General features: G+C 47.9%; 1 protein-coding gene across 1 annotated transcript in view; it reads left to right on the forward strand.

Moving 5' to 3' along the window:
- The window catches only part of TMEM132C (transmembrane protein 132C), a 366604-nt gene that overhangs the window by 283658 nt on the left and 61269 nt on the right, over nucleotides 1–21677 (forward strand). Inside the window, exon 4 of the mRNA XM_060170309.1 lies at nucleotides 10219–10402. Within this exon, the coding sequence (XP_060026292.1) occupies nucleotides 10219–10402 (184 nt within the window). The remainder of the gene's footprint in view (nucleotides 1–10218; nucleotides 10403–21677) is intronic.

Below are 21677 nucleotides of genomic sequence, written 5' to 3' on the forward strand. Positions count from 1 at the left end.
CCATCCGGGCTACCCCTTGACTCCTAGGGAGTATTGACTTCCCCACTGAGCAGTGACAAATTGCAGATTCTGGAGGGATTACCGAAGCTCTGCATTTCAACAGTCCACCTCTAGAAGTGAGTTTCCTTCTCACCACCGTTTCTTCCGCTTATTTTAGCTTCCCCGAATCAGCTTAACCCGTTGGATGTGTCTTTTGGGGATATTGCCGATAACTGTCGCTAGGAAAGAGTAAAGGTTAGTTTCCCGATGACCGGCTGATGCAAATAGCAGTGTTAGCCGAGGATCGTGAAGCTGTGACACAGGAATCTATGCATTCGACTAATAAAGATTTATGCATCTCTTCCTGCGTTACCAGGCAGTATTCTTGGCATGGTGGCGGGAAGGGGGTTGCAGCAGAGACCAAGATGGCGCAAGCGTCTCATCTCAAGAAACTTCCGTCTTAGTGGGGGAGACAGAAACTGAGCAAAGGAACACCAAACGATATCTTCATTAGTGATAAATGCAATAATGACAATCTAGCCATACGATTGTTTTTGGAAGTGGGTATTGGAGAATGTCTACTTGAGTTACGTGTTCAGGTGTTTGAAGGTGTTGGCTTCTATGCTAAGTGAGAAGAGGGAGGCCATGCAGACAGCAGGCAGGGGGAACGCAAAGACAAAAGTGGGAATGAGCTTGGCGTGTTCTTGTAGACAAGAGTCCCAGTGCAGCCGGAGCATAGCGATCAAGGGAGAGAACGCAAAACAGGAGATCAGAGGGGAGGATGGGTGCAACGAGAGGATCTCAGGTTGTGTTCTAATTGCGACAGGCAGCCGGGCAGACTTTTAAGGATGCACATGGCCTGAGGAGGTATGTATTATGCAGAGACCCCCTCTGACTCCTGGGAAGAGGACAGATGGTAGAGAGACAAGAGTAGAATCTGGGAGAACAGGCAACCACAATGGTCCAGGAGAAAGATGAAGAGGGCTTGGATTCAGAAGGTCACAGTAAAGAGACAGAGAGGTGAACTGACTCAAGATATACTTGTATGTAAATTCATTTGTATCATTTTTTAGATTCCACATGTAAGTGATATCATATGATATTCGTCTTTCTCTGTCTGACTTACTTCACTTAGTATGATCATGTCTAGGTCCATCCATGTTGCACAAAACAGAAACAGACTCACAGACTTAGAAGACAAACTTGTGTTTACCAAAGGGGAGAGGTGGGGAGAGGGATAAATTAGGAGGTTGGGATTAACATACACATGCTACTCTATATAAAATAGATAACCAACAAGGACCTACTGTAGAGCACAAGGAACTCTGCTCAATACTCTGTAATAACCTAATTGGGAAAAGAATTTGAAAAAGAATAGATACATGTATATGTATAACTGACTCCCTTGGCTGTACACCTGAAACTAACACGACATTGTAAACCAACTATATTCCAATATAAAATTTAAAAACTGATTTGGTGAAAAAAATAAAACGGCAAAAAAGAGAGAGAGATTTGGAGGCAGAGCCAACAGGACTGGCTGAAGGAGTGGGTGGGGGAGGGAAGGTGGGGAAAGAGAGAAATCAACCCTTGTTTTTAGCTCTTGGGCTTCAAGGCTGGGGGGCATGATGGTACCCCTTACCCCAGTGGGAAAGACCAATGACCCAAGGATGAGAATATAAGCAATAAGGCCTGTTTAAAGAACTAGAACCCTCAGTATCAAGCAGCGCGTTCCTCCTTTTTTTCACTGTTGTGGCCTCTCCCGTTGCGGAGCACAGGCTCCAGACGCGCAGGCCCAGCGGCCATGGCTCACGGGCCCAGCCGCTCCGCGGCACGTGGGATCTTCCCGGACCGGGGCACGAACCCCCGTCCCCTGCATCGGCAGGCGGGCTCCCAACCACTGCGCCACCAGGGAAGCCCGAGGAAGGTGTTTCTGAAAAAGCATTGGTGCTTTGCACGACAAGTTATTCTGTCGTGCAGCTGGGGTTGAGGGCATTAACTAGAAGGATAGAGGCTGCCAGTGTAAATTCTCCCAGGATGAGGATGGGATGGACCCCCAAATCCAGAGAGAAGTGGTAGAGCAAGAATTAGTCTGCTTTGTCAACTCAGGCAGAACCCCACCCCCGGCTTGGAAGACGCCAGGGCAGCCGGATGCCGCAGAGGGGAACAGGGGACCAGAGCAAAGCAGCCCCAGGACACGCTGCATCTGCATTCACTCTGGTCACTCTCCTCCCTGTGAGTGTTTTTAGGCAAATAAATGGGAAACTAATAACAGGTGGTGGGAATTCTGGTGGAGGTCTGTGACCCACTGTTGGCCACAGCGCATTCACTTCTGTATCTCAAGTACCAAAGCGCACGCCTGGCACAAAACAGGGTAAGTGTTTGATGGATGGATGAATGGCGGGTGCTGAGCAGAGCACGCGTCTATTTTCTATTTTAGAGTAAAACTTTCCTTTATCCCCTCTAGTCCTTCTAGTCTTAGTGGTTCGCGCTGCCACAGAGACCCTCAACTCATCAATTACAGACATTAACTGTAAATTATACTTTTGCATAGTTAATTCAGCCTCTTCATTATGTATTTAGTGGTACTCAGCAGGCTTAAAATTCAACAGCAAGCTTTGGAGCAGATCCAGTTTCTGTCTTCTGTGATATTTGGAAAAGGCGAAGTTTTCGTAGTGGACCTTGGGGCATGTCTTTCCTGGAAGATCTCCAGTGGGCTCTGCTTTTCGCTTCTCCCTTGGAAGGAGTTCAACCCTTCTGGAAAGGCTGATAGCTTCAAAGCCTGCATCTGTCCTCCTGTCCAACTGAGCGGGGAACTCCTTCTCCCTTCTTGAGCCGAAATGAATATTAACCTGCCTAGTGGAAGGAAAGAAGAATGTGAACATCAGGGGACCCGGCTCCTGGAGCATCACTCATTCATTATTCATTCGACAAATATTTACTAAGCATCTCCCGAGGGTCAGCGCTGTGACGTATCACGAGAATATCACAGTGAACAATACAGTGTCCTTGCTCTCATGGAGCTCTCAGGGGAGAAAAAGGGGAGGGGGCAGATGGCGAGCGACCCAATGCCTATAAGCGTATAATGTGTTGTGTGATGATGTGGATAAAGTGGCTGGCTGAGCCACGGATAACAGGGTGAATGTAGTCATGGGTGAACCGCAGTGATATCTGGGGGTGAAGCGAGTGCAAAGGCAGTGAGGTAGAGGGAAGCTTGGTGGTTTTGAGTAGAATAAACGAGGGAGAAAATGGTAGAGAAGGAAACTGGTGCAATAGTGGAGACAGGGACATTGTATTATCAGGAACTGGGAGATGAAAGCATTGCTAATTCCGGGACCAGGCTCAGAACGGACCCTCAAAAAACACTTGCTCTGCCATGTTCAACTTCCACTAACAAAGGTCGTGGGTGTGTTTCCAACCTACAAATCCAGTGTGCAGACCATATATATACAGCTCTATTCCTTTATCTGTCAGTGCTTTCAAGGTCTGCCTTAAGCCCCCATTCTACTTGGTAGTAGAAAAGTTAATCTGGTTGATTTCAAGTTCGCTAAGGCATTTCAGGTTTAAACTCGGTTGATTCAGTCTTTCGAGCTCTGCCCCATTTTCTTCAAAATTGACCCAGGTGGGAAGGATGATAACTTTGGATGGGGGCTGGGGGGACCTTGGGTCTTCAGATAATCCAGCTCATGGCTCATCCACAGGCATGTCATCCAGTGCTAAGGTGTGGTCATGGTTCGGCGCTAACGTTCATGAGGTTTCCGTGTTTCTACCTGGTCTCTGAGTGCACCATCCATGACGTCTTTCCCTGCAAGAGAAAGACTGCAGGAGACTAACTTCAGTAGCCTTCCCTGGAACTAGGTGAAAGTTCCATTGCTTTCCTGTACCACTCAGGCCTTAGGAGAGACTGGGCAGTGGAGTGAGCTCCCTCTCAAGCCCTCCCTGCCCCTGGCATCTTGAGAGAATCCTATTAGACCTCTGCCATATCCTGCTGGCAAAGTGCATGGGAGACTCTAAGATCCCTTAGGAATCAAGTGAAAGACTTGTATCAGTCAGAGACATCATCTCTTTATCCATGGCTGTGTAACAAACTGTCCCAAGCTTGCTATCTTCAAATAACTATTATTTCTCAATAAATGGGAATTTTCTGGGCAATCCCTCTGTAGGTTTTTCCTAGGCACTCTTACGGAGCTGTATTTATCTGGTACAATAGTTTGGAGCCAGGATGGCTGGGCCTCACTCTCTCCACATGATCTTGCCTCTGGGCATCTTCATGATCCAGTTGGATCTGAGGGATGAGCTCAACGCTTTCCCTCTGTGTTAGCTGTCACCAATTTGCGCAGCTATGTGCCAGGCTCCTAGAGGGAGTTAAGGATGTACATTTATCTCCCTAAATATGCACAAGACCCTGAAAGAGCAGAACATATGTCCCCATTTCAGAGTTGAGTAAACTGAGGTATTGAAAGCCTGAGTAACATGAGTAATGTCTCGAGGGTAAATGTGAGGTTCGTATCCAGAGCTTTGACTCAGAAAACATGTGCTCACACCCATCCACCACGCTGAAGGAAGGAAAATAAGTGACAGGACCTGGTCTAGTCAAAGTCAGGGTCAGAGCTAGAGGCACACTCTGCCTGGGAGGGGTGCTTAGATCAGGATCCAGGGGCCTTGGGTAAGGTCTTGTTTTTCCCCACCTGCTGTGTTCCGCCAATCCCAGGACACACGGCCTTAGGAGCACAAAGATGTCCAAGTCCTGCCAGGTTATGGAACAGGAGAAATGCTGCAGCCAGAGCTACCACTTGATGAATAGCTGTTTTGGTATGCATTCGGCTTTCCACATATTACACCTTTTATCCTTCCAACAGCCTCGTAAGGGTGGCTTATCACAGATCCAGGAACCGATTCTTCTACAGGTAAAGTTAGTGGTCCTTCAACTTTGCTGCATATTAGAATCACCTGGGGAGCCCTTAAGAATCCCAGTTCCCAGGTCCCTCTCCAGGCCAGTGAATGAAGATCCCTCGTGTGGGACCCAGACCTCAGAATTTGTTAAAGCCCTTCCACCAAATAATTCCAGATAAGTCATCAAACTTGAGGACGAACGGGTTAAGTAAGCAACTTGCTCCAGATCACAGCCCCACTGGAGAGCAGAGTCAGAATTCACACCCGAGTGTGTCTATTTCAGAGCCCACGGTTGGAATGCCTACCCGATACAATTGCTGCATGGACACTAGAAAGAAAGAAAGAAGAATCATTCAAAAGCAAAACGCTTGGTGATCACAGAGAGAGAGCCTTTTTGGTATGGCAGTAATGTTCGACCTTGGCCACACATTAAAATCACCTGAGCTTTAAAAATACTAATATCTGAGTGACACCTCTTGAGATTCTGATTCCAATGGTCCAGGGTAGACGCAGGTATCCATAGTTTTTTTTTTTTTTTTTTAGTCTCCCCAGCTGATAACATCCAGCCAAGGTTGAGAGTCCCCGCTTTGTAGAAAGGGAAGGCTCAGGTTACTTCCTTAAGGGTTGCAGTTCACCTTTGAACCAGTGTCATTGGCATCAATATTATTTGCGTAAAGTTCTCTCTTTCCTCATCCTTCCACATTTACCTGCTCCTGTACATTTTTAGGCTTTGGGGACTGGGATAGCGAGAAGGGAAAAAAAAATTAAATCTGAGCTCAATCTAGCCCAAGTGTGTCTGGAAACAGGGCAACCTGCGAAGGCTTTTCTCCATCCTCTGTCCTTCACCGTTATCCTGCATCCTGGATTCGGCCCTGCGTGTTGATTGCAGACAGCAGGAGTGGAAGAGATGACTCTCTCAATAAGAGACCAGATCCTTTCTCACTGTCCTGACATATTGGATTAGGGGATGTTAGCTCAGCTCAGCCAATCTCATATCCCCACTCAGCACTTTGAACGTGGGATCAGTGGTGCAAAGCGTCAAGGACAGTAGAAAATTCGTTTTGGCATCAGCAGTGGTGTCCCGTCTAGAACTGGTTTTGTCCCACTTTTCCTTTGTTCCCGCCTATTCTCTGTGTCTTTTTCTCCACACTTCCTAGTAATTTTGAGGCACGTGTAACGTTCCCTTTTCTTTATCGGTCAGCTCAAGGTGTTTTCTGTTGCTTGGAACTTGCAGCTCAAACCGATATGCTGCAGCACCGTGGAGAGCACCCAGAGATCATCAGGGCATTCCTGTGGATGGTGGGGTCAATGGGACTATCTAATAAAGCCTTTCCCAGAGGAGATGTATGTGTCCTTTGCCTTCATGAAATACACATGAAGTAAAATGAATCAGACGAAGCCTGGGCCAAATTCTTCTGCTTCCCTGTTATAAGGCTGATCTCTTCATTCTGTTAGTCTCATTGCTTTCTGCAGGCGGTAAGCTGTCATCAGTGTCTGACTTGGGAGCTGAAATCCCTTACACTCCACGGTGGGGAGGTAAAGCCCTTTTGGCTTCTTAAGATACACCGACACCTCATTTTCTTACAAGATGGAGTGCAACACCTAAGAGGTTTGATAAATTGGGTTTCCAAAGTCCAAACTTTATTGTGACTATTGGGGGAATTTATTTGCTTTTGGGTAAGAGCTTTTTTTAAGCCAATTTTGAACATTTCTTTTGAGAGTTACTGCCATAAATCTACACTATTGATTTAGCAAGTAGTGGTTCTTGGGCTCTCTCTGGAGTCACTCAAGGGTTTAAATTCCTCTATTTATTACTCCAAAGATATCACAAGCCCCATATAGGGTGGCACGGAGGGTTCTTGGTCCCTTCAAGGCAAAGGCTTAACAGAGATTTCAGTTGGCTCAGAGGGAGTAGGAAAGCACTGGCCACAGACAGAATTGCAGACAGGTTTCTTCTTTTCTTGGTCCCCATCTGCTAGCATAATGTATCGTACCATGGTATTGTGTCTGACAGGGACAGTTACCAAGTAAATGCACTGTATACAAATCTGAACAGATCCCAGTTCCTGATGAGCAGCAGGGAATTGGCATCTATACTCTGGCTTGTTCTCCGGGAGCTCCTGGACCAGCCCTAAAGGGGCACGTTTAAAAGGTGGCTTTTGACCAAGTCTAAAGTCACAGAGGATGAACATAGTGTCAAGTCCTGCTAAAAACAGGAAGAGCTCACATTTATTAACCTTTGGTCGTGCCAAGTTCTGTTCTAAGCGCCTGAGACCTAGGTGATCATTTATTTAATCCTCGTATCAACTCCATGAAATGGGAAGGAGTTGAGTTCCCACTTGGCAACTAGGGAAAAAAGGGCAGAGCTGCCCAAAGTAACCCAGCCGGTAACGGCTGATGCCGGGACGTGAGCTCAGGAGGTCTGCTTGGAAGGTGACAGCAGATGAGTCATGACACTGGCTGTGTTCCCTTGAAAGGGTCACGGGTCCTCTTCTTGCTTCTACCCACTAACCTCCCTCCTGCCCTTTACCACTTCCTTTCTTTTTCATTCTTTTTCTTTTTCTTTCTACCCCTTTACCACTTCCTTTCTTTTTCATTCTTTAATGAAATACTTCTTGGATGCCCAATATTCCCAACATGTAACACTGGATCTGTGCAGCAGGAGTGAGATGGAGGAAAGGGCTGTATCAAGGACCAGTTCCAGCCCCAAAGCCAGCACTGTCACACCCCCCGGGTACACTAGGGGTCCCATGGACCACAGTTTGGAAATCACCACACTGCACTGTCTTTAGGGCAGGAGTCTTCCGCCTTAAAGAAGGGGGTAGGTCGAAGGCACATTGTAAAACCTCTAGCATTATTCTCCGTGTAGGCATCCTTTAGGGGCCACGACGGGATCTTGGGATAACTGGATTTTTGCCACGTGCAGTACTAAGGAAAGGGAATTCTTAGTTGAAGAGGGTCAGATAAGCAACAGCTACGTCTCCAGCGAGCACAGCCAAGTAGCCAGCTCTGCTGCAGATAAGGAGGTACCAAGGGAGGGTGTGAGTCCTGAGAGGGCAAGATTAAACCCCCTGAAATGAGGGAAGTCATGAGCCGAGTGCAGGGAGAGGCTGGCCAGAGCATGCAGGAGGGATGTCCGGAAGTTGAGTTAAGCAGACCCCGATCCCTCCAGGCCTTAGCTGCTGGGCCAAGAAGGCTTAGTTTGGAAACACTCCAGATTCCAGACACGTCTCCCTCATTTTCCAAGACAAATAATTCACTCTTGATCTTGCACAGCCCATGGCTTGAGGTTCCAGACGCTGAAATCGTTTTCCCTCCCAGAGGGATATGCAGCAGCTCATAAATCGCTCTCCTCCGGGCTCCACTTCCAGCCCGGAGTACCGGAAGGAAGATTCATGAGTGCCGGTGCTTTGGCTGGTGCAGCGACCTTGCTGTTACGTCCCGCCCCAGCCCTCTGAACGGGCCTGAGGGTAACAGAGTGAGAAATTAGCGTTCTGGTTACTGGGCAAGACCTGAAGATTGAGTGGGTGCATCTTTAACTGATAATCCCCACAGCAAAGGGAAGAGTTTCTCCGTGACGCTTCACAGTGCTACCAGCACATGCTTGGGACGCAGTGTTAACATCTCTGGTGTTTCTTTCTTGATGTGCTGTGGAAAATCCCCCTCGGTTCACCTGACATCAGGTGACCTTCCCAGAAGCTGCCAGCCGAGAGAGTGCTAACTGTTGGCCCACCACTTACTTAATATTTAGCCTACAGGCAAAGGGTATTGGGGGCCCCTCAGCCTGGCCTCAAGATCCTCCCTGGCCCACCTTACAAACCCAGCTGTATGCCTGGGATGCCCTTCCTTGTTGCCTCCACCAATATTGATTCTTTCGATTCAGTAGTTCCAGAAAGCTTCTCCCATTTTCCCTTCTCTGACCTCCTAAAAACAAGGGCTGGCCAACCTCTTCAGTAAAGGTCCAGTTAGTGAATACTTTAGCCTTTGCAGGTGTTACATCACCTGACATAATTATTCAACCATATTTTTGTATGTAACACGAAAACAGCCAGAGAAAAAACATAAACAAGCGGGCAGGGATGTGGTCCAATGAGACTGTTTACATAAAACAGGTAGCAGGCTGCATTTGGCTGACAGACCACAGTTTGCCCATCTCTGTTCTAAGGAGACTTGCTTGGTGTCTTGTAATTTCATACTCGACCCCCAACTAAATTAGAGGAGAATGCCGTCGAGAGCACAGGGCTGGGAATTGGGAGAGGCTGCGTTCAGCTTGCTTCTGCCACTAACGAGCTGTGTGGTCGAGAGCAAGCAATTTTCCCTTCCTGGGCTTTCGTTTTGTCATCCGAAAAATGAGATGTTTGGACTGTCGGTCATTCCCCAAGCATCAGAATTGCTGCGGCAAGCTTGCTTTTAAAAAATACATATATCTGGGCCCACTTCAAATACAGGGTAGTGGTCAGATCTCTTAGTTGCAGACATCAGAGTCCCTTTAGCTAACTAGTCCTTCTTAAGAGAAGAGTTTTCCTTAAGGGATACTGGACAATTCCAGGAATCTCTAGGAGAGCTGTTGAATTGAATGTGTTTATTACACAGCCAGGGACAGGGCAGACAGGGAAGAAATACAGACAAGAAAAATGACCAACTCTGCAGTGGACCTCTGCACTGGAAACATCACTTGGCATGATAATACAGGGGCCTGGATGACAGAACCACCACAGCTGCCCCGGAAGAACCCGGACCATGATGCTTGTCAGAAAAATCCTAATTTCCTTCCCCACTGCCGCTTCATAACCCACTTCTACATCTAAGTACCAGTAGAGTGGCTCTGACAAGTGGAAACTTGGCTTTAGTCCTGCAGGTAGCTTCAGGGGAGTCTAGAAAGGTCATTTCATGCTTCTCAGCTTCTGTAGGAGGATAAGCTAGGAAGGGGTTGAAAGACGTTGATTTAGCTGCTTACAATACCTACCACACAAACGACGCTGAACTTCAAGGGGGTCCACTGAGTTCCAAGGTCATCCAGGTCCATGGTGCCAGGGTTAGGCAAACGGGAGCAACTCACTGTCTGAGGAGCTAGTCAGAATCAGTCCAAGAGGCCCACCAGCACATACGCTGGTGCTCAGCGTTCAAGATTCTTTGGCCGCATTCTTAACGCGTGGGCGCTCTTCCATCCCACCCGCCCAGGTCCCTACATTGTAGTTGCTGCCAAGTCCCAGGTGCTGTGCCTGAAAGGCATTTCCTTTGTCCTTACATTCTAGTTATAATCATGAGGAGAATGGAGCAAAGGGATTGAATGTCCTTCCACCGAACCAAGTCAGCTTAAAGCTATTTTCCTCTGCTCTCTTGCAGAAGCAGCAGTTTATTCAATGAGGTTGTGCAGATGAACTTTGAAATCGCCAGCTTCAGCAGCCTGTCGGGGAGTCAGCCCATCACCTGGCAGGTGGAATACCCACGGAGGGGGACCACGGACATCGCCGTGTCTGAGATCTTCATCAGCCAGAAAGACCTGGTTGGCATCGTGCCCTTGGCCATGGTAAGACCGGTGTGATCATGGATGCGCGTGTGATCGTGCGTTCAGCTGTCTGACTGTACCCTGGTGTCCCTCGTCTCTTTCCCAGGATGTTTGCCTCAGTTGTTTCATGGGACGTTTGCATTCACAATTTCCCCTCTTCCTGGTCTTTGGAAGTTGCTGTCGTCGTTAATCCAGCCTGTCTCAACCTCAGCTATTTTCATAGCAGCTTCATGACATTTGCCAAATTTATAGTATTTACTTACTTTCTCTTCTTGAAGTCTACTCCAGTTCTTTTTACTTCTGTTCCTTTCTTATAAGGAAGCTTGAGGTCACTATGTCTATTAAGATGGGTATGGTATGTTGCTGCTGCAGACAGCCCCCAAATCTTAGGTGCCTAATGCCATCTAGGTTGTTCTTGCTTCTGCCACGTGGTTTAGATGGTAGGGGGCTCTGTTCCAGGCAGTCCCTCAGGGATCTAGACTGATGGATACGTCATCATCTTGGAGCTGGAACATCAGAAACACGTGGCCTTCTTGGTGGCAAAGACAGAGGAGCAGTCAGAGTGGCCCGCAAGCTCTTCTAAGCAATGGCGTGTAAATTACATAGGACACTTTCACACACATCCTTGGGCAGAAGGAGTCCTGTGGCCCCGTCAGATTTCAAGAGGGCTGGGAAACATAGGTGCAGAGGAGAAGCTGGGTGACTACCCCAGTCTCTGCCTCACTACACAGTAAGTCAACATGTGATTGACACAAGTAGAACACGACACGAGTAGAGTATACACAAACCCGTGTTACCAACTTCTAGCTAGACCCCGTGCAGCTGGAACTGAGAAGAGAAGAGGATGATAAGGGGCTAGACTGGAACTCTATCCTGTGGTCACTCACCACGTCTGCCAAGCCCTGGGACTATATTCTCCAGGACCTGCCTGTGCACAAGTGTTAAGTCCTCCTTATGGAGGTACATAGAGGGTGGCGTTTCAGAGGCACTGGAAGAGCGTTCTGAAGTATAGCTCCAGTGGTCTTTGCCAGGATTCGCCTTCAGAGACATGGAGCCTGACGTGGATATTCTAAAACTAATTTCAGTTCAGCTTTGGAATAAGCAGGCTTCATGGACACCGGGTTAAGAAATATATCAATTAGAAGTCTTTGAGTTCCATGTGACAGAAAACCCGACTCAAACTGGCTTAAGCACGATGAGAAGTAACCAGCTCACATATAACTTAAAAAATCTACAAGAGTGTTTCTCAAATGTTAATGTTCATATAGGTCACCTGACGATCCTTCTCAGGTGCAGGTTCTCGTTTAGGAGGTCTGTGTTGGGTATTTTTTAAAGCTCCTAAGTTACGCCAATGCCTCTAGACAGAGACAGCAGAGCGCAGGTTGAGTACCAAGGGTGCAGGTGTGCAAATGACGTGATCGCGGAAGGTGGCTTCTCTCCCCCTCTCAGCTCAGTCACGGTACAGGAGGCTCTGTCCCCAAGGTGGCCCCTGGCAGTGCCATGCTGGCATAGTCACAGCATCACATCCAGCAGGAAAAGAGTGAAAGACCATTGCCGATCACCCAGGAAAACTCCTAGGACTGGCTCTGATTGGGATTGATTGACTTGGCTTGGGTCACGCGTCTAACCTGGGAAGCCAGTCACGGAAGCCAAAAGGATGTGATGCTCTGAATGGCCAGGCCTGGGGAACACCTCCCCCTGGAGCATGTCTGGGATCAGATGGAGGGCTGGTAGGCGTGGTGCAGGATGGGAAAATCTGATTCCACTGAAAGAGGGGCAATGGCTGCTAGTCAGACACAGCAACAGATGTCCACCGCAGGAGGTGTTAGGATTTGTTAACACTATGAGGTTAGAAAATGACTTCTCTTGACTTTTCATGTCCTAGAAGAGGCTTCAACAATCTACAGCCTATGGGCCAGATTCAATCTGCTGCCTCTCTTGGTACACCATGCAACCTAGGAATGGTTTTTGCATTTTCAAAGAGCTACGTTTTGAACGGTGATATAAGTCGCTTCTTAATATGCTCAGTTTTGCCCCTTGGGTCCCAAACCCTGAAATAATTTCTGTCTGGCCCTTTAGAGAGAAAGTTTGCAGACCTATGTCACAGGACCTCGACACCAGTTCTAGGGTATAGGTGCCTAGTTCCCACGCTACCTATTTCAAAAAGATAAGCCCTGCAGATACTGTGAAAAGTAAAGTCATTGTAAGTATATGAGATAGGATTTTGGCCACGCTCTTTGTTTTGGCCGTGCCCCGTGGCATGTGGGACCTTGTGGGATCGTAGTTCCCCGATCAGGGATCAAACCCATGCCCCCTGCTATTTGGAAACCCTGAGTCTTAACCCTTGGGCCACCAGGGAAGCCCCTGGCCATGCTTTTCAAGGGACTACAAGAAAGCCTTCTTTGAAGCAACGGTATCATTATTATTGTGCTTATTATGTTTTTGTAATAGCTTTAAGGTAAAGTGAAATGACGACTTATGTCACACCCAGAATCCTTTTGTGTGCAAATAACTGTAAATGAATTCAAACTGGCTTCATCCGGAAGGTCACAGAGTGGCTGACTGCACGGAACAGAGCGAGGACTTCCGACGGCCGGATTTAAGAGCCCATGTGATGTCATCCTTTTGCTTCCCCTCGAACGTACAGTTTGACATCAACTCTGCAAAGTGATGTGGACAGTTAGGAACTACACTAGCGAGTAGACAACAAAAGAGGCAATTGGAGGGATTTCTATTCTCTTATTTTCTGTATTTCCAAAGGTTTTTGTTGTTTTTTTTTTTTCTGGAATGAGCTTTAGTACCTTGAGAAGTGGCCAAAACAGAAACTTTTATTGAAAGGAAGTAGCAAATGAAATGGCAGCTTGACTAGAAGATGAGAAATTTTTTAAAAAACGGAACAAGAGGCACATCTTTATGTTTACCTGTCAGCAGCCAGTGAGGCAACGGGTCAGTCTTTGAAAACAATTAATTGCCCCAATCGTTGCTCGTTCTAAAGAAAAGCAAACTGCCCAAAGGTAACGTAGAGGATTCCCGAATAGGAAATGGGCCTCGTTGGGGGAAGTTCTCACCTTAAAATCAGGCCTTCTCAAACCCCTGCCTAAATCCAGGAAGAAAGCCATGACGCCACCCATGTGCTTCTCGGTGGCCTTCTGTCTCACCCAGCAGTACCTTCCAACTCCCAGTGAGTAAATGAGATGGAAGGAGCAGAGGACGGTACCCTCAACTCTCCAGCAGAGTGACCCTTCCAGGCGGGAGCCCCCTGGATCACACTGCCCGCCCCCAGCACCATCCTGGGTGGAGAACTCGGCCTCACAAAGCCATCATTTACCCACCCCGCCATCAGACTTAACTCAGCGACAGGACCCTTTCCTTGCATGGGGGCAGGAAAGCTTCAGGGTCCAGCTCCTTGGCCTTCGAGCATCTCCCACCCCGCCAGTCCTCAGTCCCTGCCCTCAAGGTGCCCACATCAGCTGGGGTGGAAGAGAGGGAGGGGTCTGGCCGCTGGGACCAGGACGGAAGGCTGGTCCAGGGCAGCCTGGGGCCAGCACAGACTAGGAGACGAAGCAGCAACTTTAGTGCTTGGGCTTCAGTTCTTCTTTGACATAAGAGAAAAGTATTCACATCGCTAGTTGAGACCCGACGAGAGTGTCACATGAGACCTCCATGTGACAGTTTCTGCAGGTTGGCGGCAGGGGTGCGGGGATGCTGGTCTCTTTTCAAGAATAAAGACGTGCAGAATCCACTCAACCTCACCCTGAGCTCTTACGAGGTGCAGGCACTGTGGGTGCACGTTGTGTTCCATCGGAGGAGTCAGCAGTAAACTAACAGGTCTTCCCCTCAGGGGCAGGGGGATGTGGGAGGCAGACAGACAGCAAATAGGAAGCTATTTCTTACGCTAAGACCAGGTCATGATAAGGCGCTGCCATGAAGACGAATAACGCGGGACAAGGGGATGGCGTGTAACCAGTTCCCAGTTCTGTTCATGTCTCAGAGCTTCTCCCTGCAGTTTATTTAAAAATAAAACGGTAGGGGAGTTTCCTGGCAGTCCATTGGTTAGGACTCTGCAATCTCACTGCCGAGGGCCCGGGTTCGATCCCGCAAGACGCATGCCACGCGGTGAGGCCAAAAAAAAAAAAAATGAGGTCCAACATCCAGTGACTGGCGTCCTTACAAGGAGAGCTCAATTGGGATATCTGGAGGAGACCACAGGGAGGAAGGCCGTTTGGGGACGGCGGCAGAGCTTGGAGAGATGCACGTGCAAGCCAAGGAAAGCAAAACTTGCCAGTAACCTGCAGAATCTAGAACAGAGGCAAGGACGTTCTCCCCTAGCGCCTTCAGAGGCAGCCCGGCCCGAGGGACACCTTGATTTTGGACTTAGGGTCTGCAGAATCACAAGAGAATGAATTGCTGTTGTTTGAAGCCCCCCAGTTTGTGGTACTTCGTTACGGCAGTTCTGGAACACGGCTGCACCCCTATGCCTCCCCCTCTTGCTGCACCCCTGTCCCACCCCCGGCCCCATCTTGCCGCACGTTCGCCAGGGGGCATGGTCCTCTCTGCATACAGCTCCTGTCCTGTCAAAGAGGCTGTTTTCCATGGTCCTCCTCCCTCTGGGTACCAGTAACTGGGCTGCTTGCCTCAGGCTCCCAGCTGAGATGGGCATCTGGGCGTTGCACCGTCCCTGGCTGTTTCCTTTGATCCTGCCCACAGCTCTGTCATCACACACTCTCCAGTTCACCTCCTTTGAGTGGACCTTCTGTTCCCAGCCAGGATGCTGAGGGATACCGAGGGGTACGTGCTTCCGACTCTCCTTCCCAGAGGACACATCACAACTGTCCTCAGTCTGTGAGGGGAGAGGTTAAGGGATCTCACTGGGCTATCTGAACCCCGTGGCCGGATATTTCTACCCAGCAGTATCCCGTGGTTACTTCTCTGCATCCTTTGTCGTTGCTAAATTCAGAGAACCAGACTGGGGAACGGAACGTGCATTCGCACGCCTGTGGCATTGCAGAGATGCCCTTGGACCCCCTGTCAATCTACAAGTGATGGATGACTTAACTTGGCTTTGAAGTCCGTGGGGAAGCGTGTTGGCAATATCCTGTGTTAGAGAAAGGCAAATACAGGCATTTCAGAGAATCGAGGGACATCTCGTTTGACAGGGGTGGAATAATATTATTTTTAAAGGGACAATGAAAAGATAATGTTTTCTGATTTTCCCAAAGCACCCTGTTCTCCACGCTCCTTCTCCACCTTGAAGATTTTACATTTGTAATTCTCCAGGAGTATTTCAAGGATGGCTTTGATGCTCTCGGCAATTGAAAAATGTTTGCACAGTTGAAAAATAACTATATGGGCAGCATAAGTGTTTTCCTTGCCACAGCTGGAGATTTTCTTTGGAATTCAATTTAAAAATGTCCCTCTCTCCAACTAACCAGCCCAGATTTGTGTCTAAAAAGCTGATCTATGACTCATCAGAAGCTGTTTTGACTTGGTGGCAATGGTTTCAAGGTTGCTGATTAGTTATCCAATTAATGGTACCTTATTCACTGCCTGCCACAAAGAAAATACTCCAAAAATGTGATTATGATTGTCATTCATGTTTTCACCATCATTACGTGATCTTGGGTTTCCCCATCAGTAAAAGGAAGGGGTGGGGGGATGAGCAATGGCTCAGGTCTTTCCCAAGTTTGTACTTTCCATTATTTTACTTACATTGCGTAGAAAGTAAAAACTGCTCTGATTTTAAAGATTATATTACTTCACTGGGGATGAGAGATGGAGATGGAGGAAAAAAAGTGATTCTAACATAGGAAAATTAGCGGGAGGGACTCACAGGCTAAGCGCTGTCTTCTTCCTCACCCTGAATGTCAGTCGGAGCCCACGTACTATAAGAGGGGACCCCAGGAGAGAAAACCGCATGCACCGTGGCACAATTAACTGCCAACCCTTAGCACACCAACTTCTCACTTTTTACGATGTCCAGACACCACTGAGTTTATCCTTTACTTAATATTTTCTCTAATAGAGAACAGTATAGGAATTGGGAGCCAACTATGTTGGCATAAGTCCTAGCTCTTCCTCTGAATGGCTGTGTGACCTTGGACAAGTGGCTTGACCTCTCTGTGCCTCATCTGTAGAGTGGGAATAGAAATAATACCAGACTCGTAGGACTGTTTTGAGAACTAAATATACTCAGAATTCCTTGCCTGGCACTGGTAAGCCTTCAGGAAATGCTAGCTCTTTTACCTTAAGTTGTTCCATGTTAAACTTCTAATTATATTTAAAAGGAAATGCTACTTCAGTAGGTATACTTCAGTAGGTATTGAATCAGTTGTTTATAAATCCCCTAAAGACATGATGTTAGTATAGAAATGTTCACCCATGTGTAGTCAGAATCACCTTGGATGGGGGAGGGGACACCCCAGGGGAATCTGTCCGCAGCCCGAGTGACCCCAAAACCCCACGTTCCCAGCGAGAATGCGGTCACCCACCTCACGACCCCACGTTCCCGCTGGAATGTCAGAAAAACAGTCCTGGGAGAGAGTGGCGAGAGGATGGGAAGTGGCAGATGACCAGGACGTAAAAATGCCACAGCACGCCTGAAGGGGTCTTTAGTCCCTTTGGGAATCACAGAGACCTCAGGCAGGTCTGTGAACTTGAACGGGAAAAATTCCACCTCCACGTTCACTAACAACCTCTAACCAAAACTCAGCATTTCCGCCCATTATGAACAGAGATCCCCCAAAGTATTAGCAGCCACCACTGCACTCGTTTCACAGATTTCCATACATATTACTGGCGATCCAGACACCCTGAAATACCATTTCTACTTTTCACTAGTTGGAAATTATGGTCACTTTACACCCAGTCCTAGATCTTATTTTGAGGTGCACTAACACAGAAGCACATGCATGACTCTAGTTCAGATATTCTTTATATTTTGATACCTGTATTTCAGCACAATTGGCTTCCTTTGCAAGCCTACGTATTTTATTTTATTCATTTAAAGACTTTATTCTTTTTAAATTAATTTTTATTGGAGTATAGTTGATTTACAATGTTGTGTTAGTTTCTGCTGTACAGCAAAGTGAAACAGTTACATATATACATATATCCACTCTTTTTTAGATTCTTTTCCCATATAGGTCATTACAGAGTATTGAGTCGAGTTCCCTGTGCTATACAGTAGGTCCTTATTAGTTATCTATTTTATATATAGCTGTGTGTGTGTGTCAGTCCAAATCTCCCAATTTATTCCTTCCCCCTTCTTCCCCCTTTGGTAACCATAAGTTTGTTTTCTACATCTGTGAGTCTGTTTCTGTTTTGTAAATAAGTTCATTTGTACCATATCTTTAGATTCCACATGTAAGTTATATCATATGATAGTTGTCTTTCTCTGTCTGACTTACTTCACTTAGTATGATCATCTCTAGGTCCATCCATGTTGCTGCAAATGGCATTATTTCGTTCTTTTTTATGGCTGAGCAGTATTCCATTGCCTATACGTACCACATCTCCTGTATCCATTCATGTGTCGATGGGCACTTAGGTTGCTCCCATGTCTTGGCTACTGTGAATAGTGCTGCAGTGAACACTGGGGTGCGTGTATCTTTTTAATTATAAAGACTTTATTCTGAGAAGGATTCTTAGGCTTCACCAGCCAGTGAGACATGCCCATGACACAAAAAAGACTAAGAGCTGTGGCCGCAGAGAATTAAACCCTCACCCCAAGCCCTCCGTCACCTCAGCCTGTGGGGAGAGGGCGATGCCCCAGTGAACCTCTCCTTATTAAGCACCTACTGTGTGCCAGGTGTGGTTTGAGGTGCTGCCCAGCGCCTCCACGCTCAGCATCCTTGTCCTTGCTGAGTCCTCCCCCTGCAAGTCTCCCCGCCACGCCCGGTTCCTGCAGACTCAGCCCATGAGAGTCCCCCTCCCCCGATAGCATCCACAGGTGTCTCCTGAGACCCCGTGCTGTTGTGCTACTATATCTTAGTCTCCTCATATCTGAGGAAATTCCTCTTTTATCATTCCCCGACATTCTCTTTTTTACGTTTTTATTTATTTTTTTAATTAATTAATTTTTTAATTGATCTTTGGCTACGTTGGGTCTTTGTTGCAGTGCACGGGCTTCTCATTGCGGTGGCTTCTCTTGTGGCGGAGCACGGGCTCTAGGCGCACAGGCTTCAGTAGTTGTGGCATGCGGGCTCAGTAGTTGTGGCTTGCAGGCTATAGAGCGCAGCCTCAGTAGCTGTGGCGCACAGGCTTAGCTGCTCCACGGCATGTGGGATCTTCTCGGACCAGGGCTCGAACCCATGTCCCCTGCATTGGCAGGTGGATTCTTAACCACTGTACCACCAGGGAAGTCCCACGTTTTTATTTGGTTACATATTTATTGCCTGCTTCCACCAGCCCTCCCCCAATCTGGAAGGTTGGCTCCGTGACAGCTGGGATTTCGTCTCTATTTCATTTCGGCCTAGAGTCCCTTACCGTCCATTTGTTCCATCTTCCATCAAATATTGTCTGCTGGCCGGCTGTGCACCAGGCTGGGGAAACAGCAAAGAACAGGCCCTATCCCCGTGTGCAGCATCCCATACATTATCCTGCGATGTCCGCTTTGAAAGTCCCCTCTGCGTCTGGGGCCCTTGTTCCCTCCCGCTGCCTCTCACCTAAGACGGCGGGTTCTGAGGTGCAGACGCACTCCCGCAGCACCGCCGTCTGCGGAGCCCCAGCGACTGCCAGCCGAGAAGACGGATCTTCACCTCCAGAGGATGCTGGATCCTGGTCGGTTCCATGGGAAGGAAGTCAAGAACGGCCTGGAAACCACTGGGCAGGATAAGTCAGCTTCTTAAAGCCTCCAGGTGGCCGGTGAGATGCTACAGCAGGAATAACGCATCGTGGGCGCAGAATTCTACCCCCTGCCGGTTCCCCTAACGCCTGCCACACACTCTGATGTGGCACCTGCCCATCTGGGTTGTGTTTGTCACGAACAGGTCTCAGAGGTTGTGGCATCTCCCTGCCTTACAGCCACAGGCTCATCCGAGCCACCATCATCTCCCTGCTGCCATCCTGACCCCTGACAGCTCATTCCTCATGTTGAGAACCTGACCAGGTCTCTCTCCTCCAGAATGGCACTCGTCTGATAACTCCCCTTGCAAAAGAAGGAAAGACGGAGAGAGAGAGAGAGAAAGAGGAAGAAAGGAAGGAGGGAGGGAAGGAGGGAGGAAGGAAGAAAGAAAGAATGAAGTACAGTGGGACTCACCAGGGCCTAGGCAGCCCTGAATGTCTGGCCCACAGCTGCTCTCTGACCTCATGATCTTCCTCACCTCCCCTTCCACTGCATTCCAGCCCCAGGGCCTTTGCACTTGCTGCTTCCTGTGTCTGGAACCTCTCCTCCAGATTCCGTACTGCATTTTCCCCATGTTATACAGATCCCTGCTGAAATCTTCTCAGACTGATTTCAGTGACCTCATCTTCTCACAGCGCAGTCACTCTGTCTGCCCTGACTGCCTTGATTTTCTTTCATAGCAGGACAGAAAGTCGCCTGTTTATTTATGCGTTCATTGTCTGAATTTCCCCACTGGCATGTCAACTCCAGGAGGGAAGGGACCACTCTATCAATAGCATCTAGAACAACGCCTCGCACACAGTAGGTGCTTAATAAGGAACTGTAGATTGAATGAATGAATAAATGACCCACCGTATCTGTCCTCGAACTGAGAGACTCCTGTCTCTTCCATCGTTTGATCACCAGCCCCTGGCACTGCTCCTGCCAAAAGGACATTGCTCCAAAATACTTGTTGCCAGAATTTCTCCAGCTGAAAGGAAGATGTATGATTCTTACTGTTTTCTGTGTGGTTAGCAGTGCCAAGGCTAACATTCAATAATTGTCAGCCTTTCTTCTGCCGCCCCATAATTATGTCGGCATTTGAAACCGGTTAGAGCATTCATCTAGGAATGAATTTACAATTCATTTTCAGTAATTGTCCCACAGGAGGAAAAAGGAAATATTTTGGAGGAAAAAACAGAAGATGTGTCTGTGCGGACGTAATGAATTCTCTGGAGCCATTTCAATCCCTTTTACAAATAGACTTTGTATTTAGACCTGTTTTACAGCATCATCCACTCATTTTTTTTCAGATGAGAAGAGAGTTCAAGGGCTGCGCAGGGTCTTTTGTCCAGCTTTTGTTCATAAACCGTAAGACTTTAAAAGCAAGTCGTGGACTGAGAAAGGAGTGCAGATTGCGCTATTTAGGCGATTCTCAAACTTCTGAATGGTCAACGTCACCTGGGGGCTTGTTAAAACCCCAGTGACTGGGGGCTGCGTTGCCAGCCCCGCCAGCCCCACCCCAGTGATTCTGGCTCTGTAGATGGCGGGTGGCGCCCAAGGATTTGAATCTCTGGCCATTTCCTGGTGACAGTGATGCTGCTGGTTCAGGGACCCCTCTCCCGGATCAAAGGCTCCCCGCTCCCTGCTCGGTTTTCCCTTTGCAACATCCGCCTCTACCCAACATGAGGTTCTGTGTGATGTTGTTTGACTCTCAGTGACCCATCTCCCCTCTGGCCAGGCGTGTTCGTGTGGGCATGTTCTTGGACTTGTCCGTGGCTGTGTCTTCAACTTCCAGAATGATACTCAGCACCTACAGATGTTCAACAAATATCCCCATTGAATTAATGAGTTCTAATAATGTATATACCTTCTGCACATTCCTAAACGTTATTCATTTCAGTTATACTCTAAGAAGGAGGAAAGAGACATGTTTAGAAACTTAGAAGGCAGTGTTATCCAGTGGAACTTTCTGTAGCAAGGTTGCATATCTGCACTGTCCCATACGGGTACCACCAGCTACCTGGGGTCATCGAGCACTTCAGATTGGCTAGAGCCACAGAGGAATTTAACTTTTAACTTCACCTAAATGTAATTCATTGTAATGTAAACAGCCACATGTGACCAGTAGCTCCTTTATTAGGTGGAGCGGTGATACAGAGGGATGGTAATGAAGGTGACCGAGTGGGAAATGTAGGTCCAGATTCTGCCCCAGCCCTGCTGTGAGTCCAAGCCTGTCCATCATTCCTCACCTGTTCAGCCCTCACTGTAGTTCCTATGGGACTGTCCAGTGATTGGGCTGCATTTTTTTTTCATACTGTATGCGATCTGGTATGTTAAACGTAAAAAGAAAAAGCATGATGGAAGATCTTTGAATTCCTTGTGTTTTATCAACACAGTTTTGGAGCAGGTGTCAAGAAACGAGCTCAACTGGCTTAATCCAAAAGGAGGATTAATCACCGTTGTCCAAGGCCT

The sequence above is a fragment of the Lagenorhynchus albirostris genome, chromosome 14 (genome assembly GCF_949774975.1).
Source record: "Lagenorhynchus albirostris chromosome 14, mLagAlb1.1, whole genome shotgun sequence".
In the NCBI taxonomy this organism is placed as follows: Eukaryota; Metazoa; Chordata; class Mammalia; order Artiodactyla; family Delphinidae; genus Lagenorhynchus; species Lagenorhynchus albirostris.